This window comes from Melanaphis sacchari, unplaced genomic scaffold, assembly GCF_002803265.2.
Source record: "Melanaphis sacchari strain LSU unplaced genomic scaffold, SCAv2.0 Contig95_pilon_pilon, whole genome shotgun sequence".
NCBI classification, from domain to species: Eukaryota; Metazoa; Arthropoda; class Insecta; order Hemiptera; family Aphididae; genus Melanaphis; species Melanaphis sacchari.
The window spans coordinates 740,820-762,813 of NW_020271679.1; the positions used below are offsets into that span (position 1 = coordinate 740,820).

The window sequence follows — 21,994 nt, forward strand, 5'->3', positions numbered from 1 at the left end:
TAGTTATGTTTAGTATTATAATTGATAGAAGTTAATAATTCTTTAGAACAACATTCTTCTAGTCTTCATACATCCATACGTATTTTAAATCGTTTTTTTGAGACAAATTCAATAAATTTTGTTTTTAATTTAATGTTCATGTTAATTATTTTCAATAAGTAATTTAGCTGAAATTCATATAAGCAAAAATAATATCAAATTTTAATTTTACCTGATTAACTTAATATGATATTATCATGTATAGTATACATTTACAAACAAAGGATTTTATTGTATTTAAGTGTATTCAAAGAGTATAATCATTAGTTATTACTTATTACTAAAGTGGTTATATAAAATTAAGGATATGATTTCCTTAAGAGTTAGGATTAAAAATTATATATTTTTTTTTTTAGTAAACTTGTTCCGAATTTCAACTATAATGTGTTTTCTAGTAAGAAAGTAAAAATAGTCGACGCTTAAAAGTTAAAAATAAAAATAATTGTTTAACATTGCTAAAAATTTAAGGTATTGAAAAGATTTTACACTTTTTTTAATTTGGAAGTCGCTACAATTTTGCTTTTAATATTACGTTTTTTTTTTGCATTAAATGTTATGAATTTATCTATACATAGTGTAATTTCTTATTTATCGTTGATGTTTTATTTATCAAATTGTCCGTTTTAATTGCGATTAAAATGTTAATTATTTTTTTCAAAGGTTACGTAATGGTTATAACGTTTTAATTTTGTTTTTATTGAACTACTAAAAATTCAAACTAGGTAATTTTCTGGCTCTAAATACGAAATTATGCCAGTCATAATTTATAAAATGTAGAATTTAATTAAATAATTTAAAGCATAAAAGACAATTACTTTAAACATAACACATATTCAATACCTCGTCGTCGTTATAATGTAGGTACTGTGTAAATAAGCGTTATAGTATATTATATAACTAAATTTTTAGAAGTAAGACAAGTTATTGTTTTTTAAATAAAAAAAAAAGTTAAATATTATGAAATAGCTTTTTATATTCTGAACAGAGCAGTAAAATATAAAAATATCCTCTCCGACAGAAAAGTTGGTTTAATTTGTACCAATAGGAGCTAAAAGTAAATAATTCCGAATACTATTCTGAATAATTTGGAAAATAAGAATTTTTATTTAAAACCAAATTTCGGCAAATTTATATTATTATTATTATTATTATTTATTTTTATTTTGTAATTTAAAAAGAAATAATTTGTAGGTAGATACTTGAAATGTTGACCAAATGTATAGCGTTTTTTATACATCGAAATACAAAATATTTTGATTCTTTGAGTTTTAACTTATTTTAATTTGTTTTTGTATAAATGTCAACAAAACACATTCTTGGTTAAAAAGCTTGAGAATCTAGAACAAAGTTTCTTATAAAATGTCTATACTTAAATTTAAAAAATTTAGTGTAAAGTTCTAATAAATTTGTATGTTTTTTTAAAATTAAAATGTTGACGAAATTCATCAAAATTGCAAATAATAATATAGTGAAGAATTTATACATATTTTTTAATAATTGAAAATTTAATTAAATATTTAACATAACCCTTGCATACAAGAGTTATAAAAACTAATAATATGCTATTCTACAAATATTTTATATGAGCGTCAAAAGTATAAATGATAATGAAATTGGAAATTCTTGCATAAAATAACGATATCTTGTCAAACGATTTTAGTTTTTTTTATTGTAATTTAAAATGTGTTCGTCCCAGAAACTTAAATTTTACTGGTACTAGTAAGTAGTACTAGTAGCTATTTTCTATAATTTTTAAGAGTAAAAATATTAGAAATTTTTAGGCTTAATCAAAAATTTTGAAAAATTAATATAAGAATAATACACATCTATTTTTCTTATTCTGGTTTAAAATTATTAAAAACAGATTTCTAAAATTTTATATACAATTAATATTAAAACTTAAAGACTATTTGTCAACTTTAAAAAAATTATAAATTATAATTTATTTAAAAATGTATAAATTTTTCAATTTTATATCTAAGGTTTGCAATTTTACAGGTTCCTCGTAGTTCTTACCAAATCCTCATTATTGAAAAAAATTAGCATCAACATTTTTTCTATACACATTTGAAAATAAAGTTTTCATGAAATTTAGTATTCAAAATAAGAACAACAATTTTAGTTATCTTGTTGAAATTCAAACATTAAATTTTTAGGTATTTACCTATATTATATTTTACAAAAAGATATTTTTAGAATATTTAAATTATTTTTTGTTTATTGTCTATTTATTCCATGAATGGCATGAACCTATATTCATAATGTTTTATGGTAAATCGGTATTAACTTAAATCAAAAGTTAGTAGTTATTAACAATAATAATAATAATAATATAACTATTATAATAGTTCATATTAAAAAAAGTTCGATATTTTTGGCAAAAATAAATTCAACGAATCATGTTACTCTGATAGCAAGCTAAATTACTATTAAGTATAATATAAAATAATATAAATATAATAAAATACACTATTATTGTAATAACCGTCTTCTTTTAGAAATGTTTTTGTATGCAATGATTTATTATTGAGTTCAAATTGAAAGAAAGCCATTCCAGTAACCCATTCATAACACTCGATTTTTACTGAATAGGGTACTGTGTCTAATTGCTCACTTTATTTTCAGACTCAATCTTATCGATTATAGTTGGGTATAGTTGGACAGTGTTTTTTAAGTTTTTTGAACATTGTTTTCATCGGTGGACGAATTTTAAAATACACAGTTTAACTTGCACTGGCATCTATTAGTATTATTTTTTTATTTTCTTCTTATATTAACGAGTATACATTGTTCGTATAAGATAGCCGATCTTATATTTTGTATTCCCGAATTCATTATACGATATCAAAAAAGAGTTCTAATTCAATAAAAGTCCTGTGACATAATATCTAAACATTTAGCACTTTTTCGCAATAATGATTCGTTAAATATATTTTCAAAAACATAATTCAAATATTATTTTAATTGAATCACTTGACAAAAAATAATATATGATTATTACTAATACCTAATAAGTAATAAGTAAGTAAGAATTATTAATGCACAATTTAAATAAAAGTAAATACTGAACGTGTTTGTCTATAGCTTCTAAACTGTTTAATGATCGATAATATTTTAATTGTTTATTAATTCATTTTTCATTTTCGTTGATTTATAATAATTGGTATTGCAACATCATTTATTTATTCAAAGCATAATAGAAATCATAGTATTTAATTTAATACGGTGTTATATTATTTTAACGTACAAATTTATATGCAACGTGAATTTAATTAGAAGCCGGCTATGGGTTCGAAAAAAAGCTATTTACCTATCGTTTTAATGGTAGAATCTAATATACAAATAGCAGTCGATTTTAATATCGATTATCATATTTATTCTTATAGCACCACAAAGTGTATACATATTTTAGATTCTGAACGCAAAGATGAATGTATTGATTTTACAATGATGTGAGTTATTTTTTGTGAATGAAGTGAATAAGTCATTAATATAATGCTTTGATTTTTAAAAATAAGAGTAACTTTGGATATAAAATTGGATCTCGTTTAAACTTGAAAGAAATCAAACTTCAAAATTCCCAATACTTATTTTTATAATTGGGAAAAATAAACAAAACATTAAGGAAAAATAGGAATTTTCAACTAAATCGATTTTGTTGTTTTGATTGAACTCGAAAACAAATAATTATAAAAAATTGAAAACTTATCAAAATGTTTATATTATTGTTTTATATTTGCGATAAAACTTTGATATTATTTCGACATTTTTTGAGCTATTTAAAGGCATTTTTTTATAAATGTCGAATGAAAATTATTTTACCGGTAAAATGCTTGAAAATATAATACGAATCCTTCTTTAAGTTATTAATTCTTAGTTAAAAATATTAAAAACCTATAGCAATAATATTTTTTTAAATGTTTTTCAAGTTTTAGAATTTTGACAAAATTCACAAAAATTTTTGTTTTTACCTAAGGTGTAATTAAGTTTAATACAAGTTGCATTATTATTTTTTTAACTTATCTATGAAAAAAAAAAAATTACCGAAAAGCTAAATTAATTTTTAATGTGCATTTTAAGTTCAAATGTTGACAACACCAATATTTACCCGTAAAATATATTATTTCTCCTCAATCAACTTTTAATATTTTATTGTATTTAAAAAAAAAAAAAAAAACAAAATAACGACAGATATTTGACATTTTCAATAAGTTATAATCATTTTCAAAATTGTAAACTATTTATTAGTTATTTTTAGAGAAGAGAAATTAAAATTTTTTTTTTTCTGTAAATGTCTATAAAAAGTTATTCATTGGGATAAAATTTTTGAAAATTAAATACAAGATTCTTCATAAGTAGTTTATACTGAAACCATTAAATTAAAAAAAATATACTTAAAAAGACAAATATTTTTTAAGTTTCATTGGACGAAATTATTTACTTAAACGATAAATAACGATATATTAATTATTTTGTTATAATTTAAAAACGTTATCCGTGAGAACTTAAATTATTATGAATTTTACTACAAGTAATAGCATTTTTTATTTATTTCAATATATTAGATATTATTTAATTATTACTATGAATTCATTTTTACATTTTTTTAGTATTAAAAAAAAAAAAAAAAAATGTTATTACATTTTGAGTTATATAAGTTGATACAATATGGTATAAATTAAAAATATTATATTAACTTAATATTATATTTAATATATTATTAAAACAGGTAATAAAATACTAATAAATTAGTTGTAATATAATAAATGAAATATTTACGGAAAAAATTAAATCAAGCTACTATAATACTAAAAGTAAAATAAATGACTTTATAGTTAGGTTTATCAAAAAAAATATATATATATATTTATATCGTAGACCATTTTTGCTCAGAATCGTTTTTCATATTCAATAATATATCATTGAATACCAATTTAACACAGTAATAGTGACCTACCATTTCATACATTTCGTTTAATTTTTATATTTTTTATTTTATTTGTGTTTGAAATTAAATTAATACCTTTATTTTTAACTGGATAACATTTTGTCGAAAAAATGTTGTAAATATATATTTAAGCCTTATGTCTATTTCGTTTCTTTTACATATAATATTCTATATGCTCTAGTTGTAAAGTGGATTTACATCAATCGTGTTGTTTACACGATACATCCTAAAGAAGTATATATTTTTCATCTTTTCATTCCTGATTATACTTTATGATGAGTTATGACGTAGATATACGTAGGTATACGTGTATAGGTAAATGTATACGATATATTATGTTGATTATTATTCTATTAACTACCTGTGACTAGTGTGCTCTAAGTTTTTAAGTTCAATGCTGTTTACCGCAGACGACTTGAAGCTTAAAAATATAACCTAATAGTGTCTTATTAAAGAATATTAAATTTTAAAATTTTTACTCAATATAAATGAAAACATTACAAATGACAAACATGGTGGAATAAATTGAGCGCGCTAGATTAAATATTATATATAATTACTAAAAACGCACGTCTCACATATTTGTATTAATATATTAATATTTTATTCCGTGGTATAATATACTTATTTAGGTACTCTTATCATAACTAAGTCGCACGCCCATCTATGCGTAAAATTATTATCACAATGGTGGCAGTGCGTTGGTCTCGTATTATTAATTATTATTATTAAATCTGCTGAGTATAATATACTAGTGTATTATTAAAATTACTATAACCTAGTAAGCACACTTCTAAAGTATTCGAGTAAAAATATTTAAAAGCTTTTATTGTATTTAAAATATTTTTTGATTGAAGTCATCAAAATATTTAACATATTATTTCATACCTTATGTATTTTCAATTCAAATACTTAGATTTGAATACTTTATGGTCTCTATTTGGATGATCAATATTACATTTTTTCTACTCAGAAATAATATCATTGGATTTTTTAATTTTATACTTGTTACACCTTATGCCTGGTTGTATAAAAAACAATTAAATTATTTAATGGTTCACTAAAATTTAATGGAACAATTGTGTACCACTAAATCAAACTTATGGGACTATTAATTTACTAATGATTCATTAAATCTTTAGTGATTGTTTATGCGACCCAGCACTAATAAGCTTTTAAAATAAACTCAACCACCATTGTTAATTACTTTACGCATGTATGTAGTATATATTATAAAATATTCTAATGAAGGAATATAAAATTAATTAGTGTAAACATAATTTTTCATTATTCTTCATAATTATTCACTCAGTCAGAAAGCTTGAAATTTAACCTAAGATTCCTCACAAGTTATTATTAAAGCTATTTAAAAATAATAATGATGCATAAACATGGTTTTTTTTTTATAATTATTTCAAGTTACAAAAATTTTAGTTAAGAATTTATTAAAATATGTTTAATTTTTGTACTCAAGAACTAAAAATGAAATACCTAAATTAAAAAATAAACCGTTGGTTAGGTTGATAGCCCGTTTTCACATAAATCTTTTTTCGTATTCAATGACCTATAATTGAACTAAAATTTGATACTTTCCTATTTTTTTTATATTACATTATTTACTATAAATTAAATAATAACAATAAAGAATACCAGTAATATTAAAATCATTCAAAATATTGTCAAACTTAAAATAAAGACATTATCGATGTATTTAAGATATTATAAATATCGATTTTATCGAAATAATCATTTGTACTAAAATATTAGTTTAACGATATTTTCAGTTTACCAATTCATACCGGTATAAAATTTCATAACGAAATATCAATGTAAAAATAAATATCACCACCCCTAAGTACATATAGGTATATATATATAGTATATTACAGCAGCCGTTATATTAAAGTTATAGTCAATTTTAACGAGTAAGCTTTGAGTATCAACATCAAAGAAAGAGTAATTTGTATGATAATAAAGTGAAAAAGGAAATTTGTATTACTTAACTTATAAGTACTTAAAAAGTATATTTTGTATTCTTGTCAATATAAGTATTTATGTTATTGACACAAGTATTAAAAGTACTTATTAAAAAACTTTTTGAGTTGATGTATTCGTATTTGTATTTAAATACAAATGAAAAGTATCTTTTTACGAAATTGGCACTAATAATCAGTAATTACCTACTTACGTATAGTATCATCGTGTAATTTAGTTATCATGATATTTATTATACATGTCTTACAGATCTAATGGAATCCACAACGGCTGATCCAGATCCATTAAGCCTAGATTTGAGCCACTTGAGTGCTGAGGAGCGTGCACTGATTCAGAACGTCATGGCCAAGGCGAAGAATATGGACGCTACCGAACCTGCACCGGTAGTGCCGTCGAATTTGACGATGAACAGGTAACAAAAATTATATAGTCGGCGTACGACGTTTTTTTAAATTTTAAAATGGCGTGGGTTATGGTTAGATAATATGTGAGCCTAAGTAATAAACAACAAACCTATAGTATAGCATTCACAAAAAAATTGACTTTAAGTCTTGAATTGTTCGATCCTTATTGTTTGGGTGCTACTATTCTTATTATAGTTGTCAGCTATATATTATAGTAAATTATTAGAAACACTATTCAAAGGAATCACTCATTTATTTTTATTTATATATTCGATGGCTAGCATTTTTTTAAAATAAGTAATACTTTACTTTTTTATAATATTATAGAATAGAATTTAAATTTCAGCAATTACGTTCATAAAAATATCTGTTAAAATTTGTTGAATACTAAATATTTCTGAGTTAAATATTGTGTAGATATTATTTGGTTTTTAAAAAAAATATTCATCTAGATAATTTTATATGAATGCATATCATAGTTATAAAGTTATATACATATATAACACGTATCTTATTATATTTTGTATAAAACAGTTTTGTATTTTTTTTGTTTTCCTGTCGTATTTAATTTCTTTGGCAATCAAAAAAATAAAACGACAGTGATGAGTATTGAATTATGAAAGCTATTTTAGATTAAATCTCTGCAAGGGGGGGGGGTGAAAATTGTAGGAGGATTGGTCAGTGGAGTGAACGGGGATAAAATCCCATTTATATAAATAGCACTATATAATGTAATTGTTCAGGTTATTGATTATATTATGTAGGTATAAGTAATAATATTAACTTTAAAAATCTTACATAATTTAATTGAATTAAATACTGGTACACAAATCGTTTAAAGTGTTTTATCCTTAAAGAAGTCATAAGATATGAACTACATTTAAAATTATTGTAGTATAAAGTGTTAAAAAACTATGTTTTTTCCATTTTTATGTATGCAATATAAAATATAAATATATCTATTGTATACTATCATTACTAATAATGATTATTACTATTATTAATATTTTTAAAAATAAGAATCATACTAAAATATTGCTTATACTCAAGTAGATATACAGTGTCAATACGCGTGTGCAAACAAGACGTTTAGCCAAAGTTTATTTAGGTAAAATTTGAAATGGGTAGGGCTAGAGAAATGTTCATTAACATCTATCAAAACCTAAAATAATCAACCGGAATAACACCGATTATGTCGACACACACACATATATAAATATACCACATAAAAACTTGGAAGGTATAATACACAAACAATCCTAACGACTTCATGTCAATAATATATATAGGTAGGTAATACTCATTTTGACTGTAGAGAAATTTTTGAAAATAGGGGATTTTTGTTGGAGACATTATTGTTTTCAAAAAACAGTCAGATACCTTTAAAATAACGTTATCTTAGAATGATTTCTCACTTATTCGACGTACATACGTTTATTCGTAACTAGGTCGCATGCTTTTAATCGCTGATATCATGGTGCATACTTGTTCACTATCGGAATTCTGTACACCACAATAGTATATATTTTAATGTTTGCGATCGTGAAAATACGAGTACATTGCAGTCATGCGCAAAATAGACGTAGTAATTATTTTCTTTTGAGCAGAATTCGAGCAACGGCGGCTGCGTGATAGCAAACTAATTGCATTGTCGCAGCCGCCGCGTTTCGAAAACGAATTACAACTAAAACCCTTATAATCGTTGTTTTTCGACTGCTTCGAGTGGCTGCAAATTTTTGGCGAATAGGTAGTAATATTTGTTTGTACGTTTATTTATTTAAAAGTTTTATAGAAAACGAAATTAAGCTCAACAATAAGACCGCCTGCTGATGGTTTAATCAATAATAAACAGCACTTTAAGTTTTACAGTAGTGATAGACAAAACTGAAAAGAAAAGCCCACAAGACTATATTTGTCGCGTTTTATTCGATCACCTGCACACTACCACGAGAGAGTATGCCTGGATACATAGAAGTGGTATTTGCTTTACGATCGTCGAGCGCATGCAGAAATAATGAGAGCTTTGCACCTGAATCGTATTTCACTCTGAGTTTCTGTTGTTGGATGTAATTCAGTTGTTCAAATAACGAAATGAAAAAAAAAAATGAAAATCCAATGTTTGGCTACGCGTAACTGTATTATTGCATCAGGAAAAAAATGGGTGGCCTAAGTATAATTCGGGAAAAAAACGTAATTTGAAACCAATGCATATAGGCATACAATATAGGTGTTCCTTGGAATATTTTTTCATTTCATAAAATTATATTGATGTACGATACTGCTGTTGAATGAATGGAAAAAAACAAAGTTTAACGCATAATTGTTAAAATTCACCAAAAACAAAAAAATACAATACCAATTAATTGTAAAAAATTATTGTTAAATAAGAAATACCTACAAAATTACACATCATCACATAGAACTTGTAAAGTAAAAATATTCGGGTTTCGGGTTAACAGAGCACGATTGATTCGGGTTTAGGTCAATTATAAAATAATAATTAGTGTTAGAAATGGTTGGGGGAAGTGTGCAGCGGAACGAAGTTTCTCTAATATTCTAAATTCCGAAAAAAGTGATGAAAGTATGGATTTTTCATAGATATGTACATTTTTCTTTGTTTTTGTATTTTTTTTGATTTTGAACTATTCAAAACATTTTGCTTTTGAAAATCGGATATAATTTGTACTTTTGAGTTAAATTAATAATAACTTAAAATAAATTTCTCTTTATAATTTGCAATATCAAAAAACATTACATGAAATGTACTTAATGATATAGGTTGATAACCGTCTCCGCTCAGAATCGTTTTTTGTATACAATGATACATTATTGAATTCAAATTTAACACTTTCATCTCAGTAACCCACTTGGCAACCCACTGTACAGTAGTGTGGTACTCACTTGACAATATTTTTTATTTTTGTTTACGTAACTATTTTAGATTTTGAGTGGAGTGACTAATTTATTGATTTTACAATAATGTATGTGGTCTTTATTTGTGCATATTTGATCGCTTTTATATAAGTAAAAGTTAAGTGAATCTCGTCATCTTGTAAGCAGTGTAATGGATGTGTTAAATTTCAATTCAATGATGTATTGATATATACGATGAAAAAACGACACTGAGCGAAGACGGTCATGAACACAAAAATAAATAAATAAAAATAAAAATACACTTCATTCACTTCATTGTAAAATCAATACATTCTTCGCCACGCTCAGAACATATAATTTGTATAGACTAGCCGAATTGACATGCGTTGCTATGGTTTTTTTTTTTTTTTTTGAAATAAAATAAAATAGTATTTAATTTATTATTTATTATTAAAATAAACAACAGAAACCAATATCTTTGTAATTTCAGTACAAAGGTTCAAAAACTACTTGACCGGTTTTGATGAAAGTTTTCGAAATTGTTTTTGAAAATATCAGAAAAGTTTAGATTATAGTCTAAATAACGTAAGAAAACACACCAATAAGGGCTAGATCGGCCATCTGTCCATTTCAGTCCAATTACTTTATAAAGCATCACATTACCTATAGTGATACGTATTTGCTCGTGAAATGTGTAACACTAAAACTAAACTACAGTAAAATAACAACGTATAATAAAATTGCTTTATTTTTTCCCGGGTGAATTGGTATTTCTACAATAAATATGTAATAAAATATACTTAGTAATATAGGCTAACAAAGCGTTTTTGTTCAGAATCGTTTTGATTCATTATTGAATCAAAACTTAACATATTCTATAAAGTTACCTATTTATTGACGGGGTATCCTGAACACCTACTGTATAGGCACTATGTTATAGCGGTTACCTAATTTCTTTTCCTTTTTTTTTTTGTAATGGGGGATGGTATAAGCTAATTTTTAAATTAATTTTTCATCAAATGTTTATTATTTTTGTCAACGCTAACTAAATTATTACTGTCAGTATATTAGTTGGAAAAAATTGATGAATTCCACAATTTTTTAATTTTAGTTTAAGACAGTTGCTTATTTAGTAACATGGCTGTACTTATAGCTTTTATACTATTCCTATAAAATATATTCTGTCAGTTGCAATAGGCCACTTTATCCGTCCAATGGTCTTCAACTCCTATTAAACGTAATAATAATTCTATCATATATTTTATATTTCTTACGTTAACAGTTTTAATTATCTTTAACGGTTATATTAAATTTTTTATTTAAATTTTCATACTTTGACATGCAGGCTTGTGTTTTTAAACCACATAAGTATGCAGTAGCTATTTAAGTGATTAAAAAAAATGAAGTGTGATGGCTGAGAAGTGTATGGACTCTCCGTGGATTTGAGTTAAATAATTTTTCACTTGGAACGTATTTTTTAAACAGTTTGATTGAGCTCGTGCCTTCCTATTTTTTTTTTTTTGGTTCAAGCACAAATTATTGATAATTAGCCGAAATTATTTTCCGTTTGGATTTTAAACGTGATTTCATATGTTATGTAGAACGCCTTCGATAACGTCATCGTCTCGAAGCGAAATCGCCAGTAACGCGAGTTATGCGTCGTCTGGTAGTCAAGACTCCGGAGCCGCGTATTATAACGCTACCGACAGCAAAAGTGGTGTGCAACAACAGAATCCGTCGTACCAAGACCGCAACATCTATCAGCAACAGCACAGAGATGCCAGCAACGGGTCGTCGTACTTACAGCAGCAGCAAAACACCATCACTTCGGCGTACCAGCAACCCGCTAGTGGCTCGTATCAGCAGCACAGCGGTTACAATTCGGCGGCTGCGGCGGCAGCTAGACGGCACATCCAGCAACGCGGTTTCGATGACTACCATCAGTTGTCACCCGAGGAACAGCTGTCGCCTGTGTCACCGGAAAACGAAGTGTCTATGCCATATGAAGGCAGCGTCGGCGGAAACTCACAGCAATACCTCCACCAGCAACAGCTGTTACAGCAACAGCAACAGTTACTGCAACAGCAGCAGCAGCAGCAGCAACAGCAGCAGCAACAGCCGGGAGAGCGTTCTGGGTCGGATTCCAGTGATGACGTGAGCTTGGCCGAGTGTCTGGCTGGCGGAGGCGTTGAACTGATGAACTTGCGCCCGATGCCCATGTTGGACGAGAACGGTCAAGTGTTATTAGACGATGTCGATACCTCCAGGATGCAGCAACATCAACAGCAACAGCAGCAACAGCAACAACAGCAGCAGCAGCAGCAGCAACAACGGCGCGAGGAGCAGTATTGCAGCGAACAACAAGTGTACTATGGAGGCAACGCGACTACCGCCAACGCCTCGGATGTGTATACCATACCCGAGGACGAGGACGAGCTGAGTAGTCCGACGGGTGCAGACGGCGTGACGAGTCTCCGAAAGCGGCAGATGGCTAATACGTTGACCGGTCAGTTAATTATATTTAAATGATCGATATTGTACATCTATGTTATTATTACACAGAGTCTTCTAAATTTCGTGTGATAAAATTGGTTGCCCAGGTCCGGCTTAAGTGTTTAAACACACCTAGGCAAACTTGCCATTCCTTAAATGTAAATTTTTTAAAAATTACCTATCCTACAAAAATTTTAAATGCCACCTTTGTAAAATCCATTAAGCCGGTCCTGTTAGTTATGATCACTTTAGTACTAATATAATCCCCATTGTGTTATTATTGTACGGAATTTGGAAAACTCTGTATAGTGAGTAAAAATATTAAAATATTAAATATTAAATGGTATAATATTATAGCAGTCTGCTGTAATAAACCACTAAAACCTTTATTCCTTCATAATAGTGAAAAAGGACACTCTTTCTTCCACCACTTATCCTAAGAGTGTCCCTAGATCCTTTTGTTTGAAAAGGGATGTAATCTAAGGGTTTTTGCTGTTGTTTTTAATTGCTTATTATAATTTTTTTTTTTTATATTCTTATGTATTTGTTCCAAGAAGACTTCATACTAATACACAAAGTACGGAATGAAAATGTATGCAAAATAATAAACGATTGATTTATCTGCTGTATATAAGCAAAGCTTGTATTGAAGACAACGATTTATTTACTTATACTAAAAATTATACTTTAAAAATACGAATAAAAACTAATTAAAATTATTTATTTTTTATATTTCTATAATAATAAAACAAGTTTGTTTTATATTAAAAAATTTCTGATAAATAATTATCGTTTAAAATATAATTTTATCAATTTCATATTATTATTTATTCATTGATATTTCTTAAAATTATTGTTAAGAAAATTTATTTAAATATTTATTTAGCTGTTGTGGCACGTATTTAGATAGCATCAACACAACAATGGCAAGATATTTGATGTACTAAAATTATGAATGTATTATTAATGTCTGATATTTAAAATGCTTTAAATTTAAGGTCTTAAATTAAATATTTATTTTATAAATAACGGCACATAACTGGCGAAACGACGTCGCTGGTACTGGAGCTATAAATAGCTTAAGTTTTTGGAAGTGCAAAAGAAAAAAAGAGAAAAGTTATAGCTATATGATGTTATAGTTTTGAAAACAAATTATTGAATTAAAAACTTAATTAAAATGGAAAATTTGGAATTACATTATGTTTAAGGTATCGAATTCTTATGATAATTTAGCACGAAAGTAATGTACCGTTAAAATTCTTGATAATATTTAACCCCAAATTCAAACAATATTTAATTTATAAATAACGTTAAGTGTAAAAGTATGGAATTGTTTTAATGCTTAGTAATTTTCAAATAATTTTTTTCTATTCCACAGTGAAAATATTGTTAATCGTTTTGTGTTCTTTTTTTAGCTATCTCAGGATTGAACAGTAGTAGTTCGGCGGCGATTAACTTACATCATCAAATTGTTGATAACGAGAGGTTTATGATGAAATACGCTGCAGCAAATCCGGGTAGTTCGGACTCGTATCAAAGATCGAAGTTGTTAAACGATGAATCTTCGGCAACGTCTGTTTTTTCCGAGCAAACTCGATCGAAAAAACTCAATCAGTCGTCTACAATACAATCTGGTATGACTACTACAGTAATACATGTATATTTATAAAATACATGTATCATTATTTTATAAAATTGTAATAATATTAATGAAAATATATAAATAAATATTAAATGAACGTACCCACGATAGATAGTTCTAAATAATTAATAATTTAAAAAGTCTATACTCTATCATTTAAGTGTACCAACACTGATTTCAAAATATCTATTGAATATAAAGTTTATTTTTTAAATTATTTTGGTTGATTCATCGAGTGTTTTTAAATGTTCTAATTCGATTTTTATTTGTGAATAGTACAATTTCGGATGTGTAACGAGTAATAGTACATCTCAAAATCTCATTTCAGAAACATCAAAAAGTACAAAAACAAGGTTAAATTCCGGTAGCATGTCAATGGTTTTATTTAAAAATACATATCGGTAAAACACATTTCAGCTATCTTAATTTTTCATCCTCGATGTCATATAATATTTAATACATTTTATAAAACAAATGTATAATTTTAAATACGAAATTTTGCTTTACTCTAATTCCGACGTTATTAAATAATAATGTTAATTACAAGTATTTATAATTTAATTTAAGATAAAAAATTGGGATAGTCAATTTGATTTATAGAATATATAATTATCATTATTAAATAGCGGTTCAAGGTAATAACATTAAGGCAGTAAGAAACTATTTAGAATCATAGACAGATCATATTTTGTCGGTAGTTTTAATTTAGATGTATAATAAATCCTAAAAATTGTATAGATTTTTATACATTTTTATCTATGTCTATCTGATGTAAAATAAAAATAATTTGATTACTAGACACCGAAATCATTAACGGAGTGAATTTCGATTAACAGGGCTTTATTAATGGCGTAGCTGTCTCTTCCAGCGTGGCGTGAGAGAGATATAATATTTTGTAGGCATTTAGTTATGTTTGTAATTTTATGTATAAACCGTTACGTCAAACCCTATCAAAATATGATTTAAGCCACTTTGTGATTTTGCATAATCCACCTAATTATATACCTGATTTTGTTATATAATTTTAAACCGTCAGTAAATATTAAGCATTTTGCGTTTTCAAACAGCTTATCTAAAATCTCAATTCTCAATCTTATACAAATAACATAAATAACAGCGCACATAAATAAACACTTTGATGTACTCTAAAGATATTATTGATTATATTTAATGAGAAATAAATTAATTTTCAGTATTTGCTGTTTACTTGATATAAAATATATAAAAACCAATTTAATAGCTAAAACTTTATTTTTCATTCATAAATAATAATACATTACGCAATATATTTATAATCACGGTATTGAATGTTTTTATTATTTTATTTTATTTTATTTTTTTAATCAGCACAAATTACATTGATTTGACTACTTTAAAAGCTTTTGAACATGAATCATATTCATAGTTAGGTATCAATTAGGTAAAATATCTTGATATATCTAGAAAAAAAATAACTATTGAAATAAAATTCGTCATCATTAAAATCATTAAGCAGTCATTAAGCACCTGTTCCATCGATAAAGGTACACAATATACATGATATTCAAATTGATAGGACGCGTAAACTATAAATAATTTATTCTAACAATTTTCACATGGTTTATAGGAATCTGTTATGTGTTCCAGAGAGTTGTTTATCACCTAATTATTGTTTGTACGATTATTAAGTACATTTCATTGGATTCACGTAGAATTTACACGTGTAATTTATTTTACTAAAATATTTTAGGTGTCTTACAAAGCAACAAATTCCGGGCTGGCGGTGGAGAAACCGTCGTCCAACCAGTAGTTGTGTCCTATGCCCAAAACTCTCCGTCGTACTACAACGGCAGTAACAGCAGTAGCAGTAGCAGCAGTAATAGTAGCAGGTATGTAATGCATGCATGTATAATAGTGTCAATATTATACTACTCATACGATTAGCATTGTAGAATTTCTACAATGTGCGCAATCAGACACCCCGTCGACGATGAGGGTTGTGTGCAGAAGTGTTACGACCACACGAATGAACAATACTTATAGTCATTGTAATTATTCAAATGTTGTTTGCATTTTAGATTCGCGTCGATTGACGGTGACCACAATAACATATCATCCGCGTACGATACTACGGCGGAAAATTGCGTGTTTCAAGACGACTTGAGTACCTATTTAGCAAATAATTATGATAAAAATTTCTCAAATTTACACTCATATTTTTTTATTTTTTTTCTTGTTTAACCTACAGCAGAAGAGGCTTGGTGATGTGAACATCATTACTCCTCTTCTGTCATACGTTAATATTTAATCTTAATTAGTATATTTATTATTATTAGTATAATATATAAGCAATAATGAATTTGGGTCCGGATTTTAAGAAAGTATTAATAAGTAGGTTAGGTTATAAGTTAATGCATAATTTATTTTGTTTTTCATTATTTCAATTTTTATTTTTACTGACTTTAAAGTACTTATATGGTGTTTGCTTAATATTTATTTTTAGTACTTGATTAAAGATTTTTGTCACAAAAAAAAAAAAAAAAAAAACTATTCATTCCAAATATTACTCGGAATATAATTTGACATTAACACGAAATTGAAATGTAATCAAATAAAATAAAATTGAAAACAAAATAATAATTTCTTAATATAAAAATTTAATTTAGCGAATTCGCTTTAATTAAAAATAATTACATTAACTGAAATTCAAAAATAACTAGTTATGTTAAAGTTAAAATACAATTATCTTCTTAATTTGACATTAACCTTTTAACTATTAAACTCGTTAATGTCCAGCCTTGATGGTATATCATTTTAAATATTAAAACCACGTAGTATTTTTAAGTTTTTATTAACTCGAACCGTACGTAATAAACATACTAAAAATTTCGCATTAAATTAAATGTTGTTACACAAAATATCTAAAAATCAAATGAAGTAATATTAAACTTATTTAGTTATAAAAGAAATAAAATAAAATACATAATGTATGTAAGAATTATTTTCAGTCAATATATATAAAAAAAAAAACATTTCCTTTATAGTAATTATATGAATTATATTGTATATTATCTCTATTTATAGTAATATTACAATAAATTACAATAATTAGTAGTTATAAACGGTTTAGTGGATTATTACTCTCTGTAATAACTAATAAGTAATAACCAAATAGATCATGCAATAAATTTAACGATGATGTTGGGTATATTTATTATTTTAAAATTCATGCTACGTATTTGTTTGACTATATTATGCGATATAAAAATAATACGATCTATTAAAAATTTAAAATAAATAAATTTAAAATTTTATTGGAATGTTAAAATACCTACACTGATTTAAGTATTTATATATGCTCGTATATATAATAAAATATGTTATATACTTATTAGTGTACTTCGTTATAAATAAATATATTATTTGCTTCAATTAATAATCGGCTCGTATGTTTGTTACAATCAAAATTGCTTACCGTTAATTAACTTGTTTTAAAAAATAGGGAAAATCCAATTGTTTTTTTTATTCTTGAAATTTAGAAGCTAAATTAAATTTCAAAATATTATTACTTATTTTTATATACGTGAGGTTTTATCAGACGTATACGGTAATAATATATTGATTTTAATATACTTGATCACTATAACACCTTCATTTACTTGTATGTATGAAGTTACCATTAAAATTTAATGTGTAGTTAGTAATTGGAGTGTTTTGACAAAAATAAATAAACTATTTTAGTCTGGTTTGAATATTAAGTTCATTGTTTGATTTTCGATTAAATAAATCTTAAATATTCATAAACTATATTTTATGTACTTACCTTGTTTATTTAATATTTACCAAGCAAAATGGAGATGAATAATGAAAGTCAGAAGGGTTAAAGGCTGTCTTAAAAGATTATATTATGGGGTATCAATATTATATACCACCCTTATAGAATGAAAGTTCCTAAACTAACTCACAACGATTACAAAAATGTTTAGACGATAAAGTGCATATAGGTTTTTTATTTGTTTTAAATTCATCTCTAATAAATATTATGATTGTGTATAAAATAAACAATTGAATTTTTAGTGACGTAAACATAACAATATTCTATCATCATTTGAAATTTTCAATATTCTCAGATAGTACTTAATATCGTAGAAATATTTTAAAACTCAAGGTCTAAACCACCATAAAAAATACTCGATATATTAGGACAAGTATAAATTATTTTAAATTCGTTTTTCTCTTAATATTTAAAGTGTGTAAACATTAAAATAACATCTTCTTTCCTATATGATTATGTATATGCATATGTTAGTATATATTACATTAAAATTTTATCCTATAGTAAAATAAAAACATTTTGAAAATATTAAGATACGTATTTATACGTATTGTAGAAATCAGATAACTCAATTTTGTCTTGTAAAAGTCACGTGTAATGTTTGTACAAACTACTTTCGTCTGATTAACGTAATAATATGGCTTGAAGAGAAATAAATAATAATAGATAAAATGATTTCGGCAAAATTGAGAAAAATTTTTTTCGACTTTATCATAACGTTTTTACTACCTTAAAACATTGTTATCACCTACGTAAAAAAAGGGTAATACGCACGAGATTTTTTTTTTTTTGGGCAATACTTTATTGATAATACCTAACTACTTATATACGATATCATCAGCCAAAAGCTGTGCAGTATACGTTTATTCATAAAATGTTGTACCTACGACGATTTCACTCTTGAATATAGTTGAAAAAAAACGCCCGAATACGATCGAATATGCAAATTGTTGAATCAGCCGATTCATGCGGTCGTAGCGAGTGGTCATCGAGATCCGAAGACCGGCAAGGCTGAGCAACAGAGGCTACACCAGCAGACCAACCGGCACCAAAACCAACAGCACCAACAGCACCTGCAGCGACAATTTAAGCAAATGCAGCACAAAAACCAGCAAATCCAAAACCAACAGCAACATCATCAACAACAGTACAACAGCATGTCGGGCCGCGCGCTGTCGTCTTCTCAGCAAAATCGGCAGGCGGCGGCAAATAGCAGCAACCATGCGTTCGGAAACATTCAAACCGCTAACCGTAGTCGGACGAATTTTCGCGTAAGGGTCTTTCATAACGATCGTTGTCGTCGTCGCTATTATTATTAGTGTTGTTAGTCGAGCAGACGACGACGATGGTCCTGGTAGTGGCGCCGATGAAAGTACATTTTTAAGTAGTGTCGGGCTTTATTGTGAGGATTTCTTCCGACCGCACAAATATATTTCACGTTATAGTGACTTGATAGGGCATACAATGCAACCCCTATGAATCCCACACCCTTAAATGTACTCTCTTTTAAAGTAAAAAAAAAAAAAGAGAAAACTCATTTACGAAAATACACTTTGAGTAAAATTGTATAAAGTATCTACGCACTATTGTAAATTATAGATACTCTATTTTTATTTACAAATTATGAGTATAGATTTCAAATGAAATGTGTGGGCAATGCCTTCGATTACAGATAAACGACGCCAATGCAATCGTTTATCGTTTATTATTTTAATTCGAACTTGGCTCTTTATTAGTGGCGTGTGGAAATAGGAGACGAGTAGATTCAGTAGATATTGATTTACCACTTAGTAAACCGTTAATTGTATATTTAATATATGTTTACAGTTTATATTTACTATAATTGAAGGGATTTCTACAATTAACAAGCAACTCTGTTTTTATGACAAAATCAATTTTTTTCATGCAAAATATTAAGAAAAGATCCTTTTAAAAGTGATTTCAATAAACAGACAACTGCTTAAATTTGAATCCTTGGACATTATTAAACGTTTATATATTTAAATGACACTTGTTTTAGTTAAATTCAAATCTTATTTTTAAAATTTAAGTTTTATGTTTGAAGAAAATTTATTGAAAATGTTGCAGCAATCAGACAACTCCAAGTAGTTATCAACTTTAAAAATTTTCAAATAATTTCAGTTGTTGGAAACGTAATCAAGATTTTGCCTTTATTTATAGTTCATAAAAAATAATTGTTGAAGTAGGTTGTTTATATGTACTTATTATATATTGGTAGTATGGCTAAGTGATTTCTTAATTTATTTTACATATTCTCAAGTGAAAATATATTTGTTAAGTTAGCTGTACATTTATATTTCTTACTACACATTTATTAATGATATACTGAACCTTACAATAAAGCCTTTAGTAGTATAATATGTATATTATATAATATAGTGTGTGTGGTCCGTACCACTACCGAGTAGTAAATTCCACCGTGTCGTGTAGTAATATATATATCACCTGGAAGCAGATCTTAAAATTTAAAACGCTACCCTTTACTATACCCATCTTCTACCCTTCACAAAAACAAAAATAAATATTTTTCATCGTTTCTATACCCCTTAAAGTGGTATTTTTCACTTTATTCGCTCTCTACTTGTTTTAAAAAGAACTTATTTGGGCGGCGAACGAAATTGTGTTTATTTTACAGTCAATTGGGCTAGGTTACTCTTGCAGTAGCTCAATAATAATAATAATTCTATAGACTAGAGTATACTAAAATAATAATTTAGGTCAAGTGTCTTCAAGTTTTTTAAGCAGTGAGTCGTATTAGTAATAAAAAAAAATGTTATGTACAAATTTAGTTTTTACAATCATTATAAACGTAATTATTTTATATTGTTGATTTTTAAATTACAAATTATTTATGTATTATTATTGCAATATTAAGTTCCGAATTTTAAATTACTTATTATTCATTTATTATAATGAGATAGGTATTTGATACTATTTTTTTTTATCTGATTTTTCTATTATTATTATTTTTTCTATTTATATTCAGTTGTATTTAACAAAATGCAACAATTCTTAGTAAGTGGTTTTCGATTGAGTGATAACGGTAACATCTTATATTATGGTCGTTCGTGTTTGATCAAAATAGAAAAAATACACATTATAATTTTTAACACCGAAAGTGCGCGAATATGTATTATATAATTATACATATTCATCAGTCATTAACATAAAATAGGTAATCACAAAAATTTTATTTAGATTTGCTTTCAAAAAATTGTCATTTTATAATAGAATTTGCTATACGTGGAATTTACCCTTTACTTTTATTTCTTCACAAAAGTTCTGGATGGAGTAATGTATAGTAGCAGTGATATTATATTTATCTACGCTAACGACGGGGATGATGATGGACATTGTTGGACTATACACTATACTTAAGTCATTTTTATAAATATTATGTATAGCTGAATGCCGTTATTGGTGCATAAATTTTTTTACAACATAATGCGTATAAATATGTGTGATACCTATATAATATTTAGCACAGGTGCAAATAGGGTTCTACTTTTTTTTGGCGTGTAAGAGAAAGAAGATATACCTGGAAATTATCATTTATTGTCTACGATTGATCAGTGTTCACTAATTATTGAATGTTTTTGAAAATCTCTTCAAACAAAAAATGAAAATTTTTTTTAAACAAAGCAACAATATATGAAACCGATAGAAAAATATATTATGATTTCCGAAAAGAATTTTAGAAAAAAAAAACAAAATGAGAAAAACGTAGAATTATAAAAATAAAATAAAACAAGTAACAAATTGTA

At 26.5% G+C, this 21,994-nt stretch overlaps 1 protein-coding gene across 1 annotated transcript in view; it reads left to right on the forward strand.

The window, feature by feature from the left end:
- Positions 1-21,994, forward strand: part of LOC112603101 — an 80,440-nt gene that overhangs the window by 24,224 nt on the left and 34,222 nt on the right. Inside the window, exons 2-7 of the mRNA XM_025351525.1 lie at positions 7,232-7,394; positions 11,862-12,766; positions 14,169-14,387; positions 16,125-16,263; positions 16,453-16,538; positions 19,125-19,480. Coding sequence (XP_025207310.1) covers positions 7,232-7,394; positions 11,862-12,766; positions 14,169-14,387; positions 16,125-16,263; positions 16,453-16,538; positions 19,125-19,480 — 1,868 coding nt within the window. The remainder of the gene's footprint in view (positions 1-7,231; positions 7,395-11,861; positions 12,767-14,168; positions 14,388-16,124; positions 16,264-16,452; positions 16,539-19,124; positions 19,481-21,994) is intronic.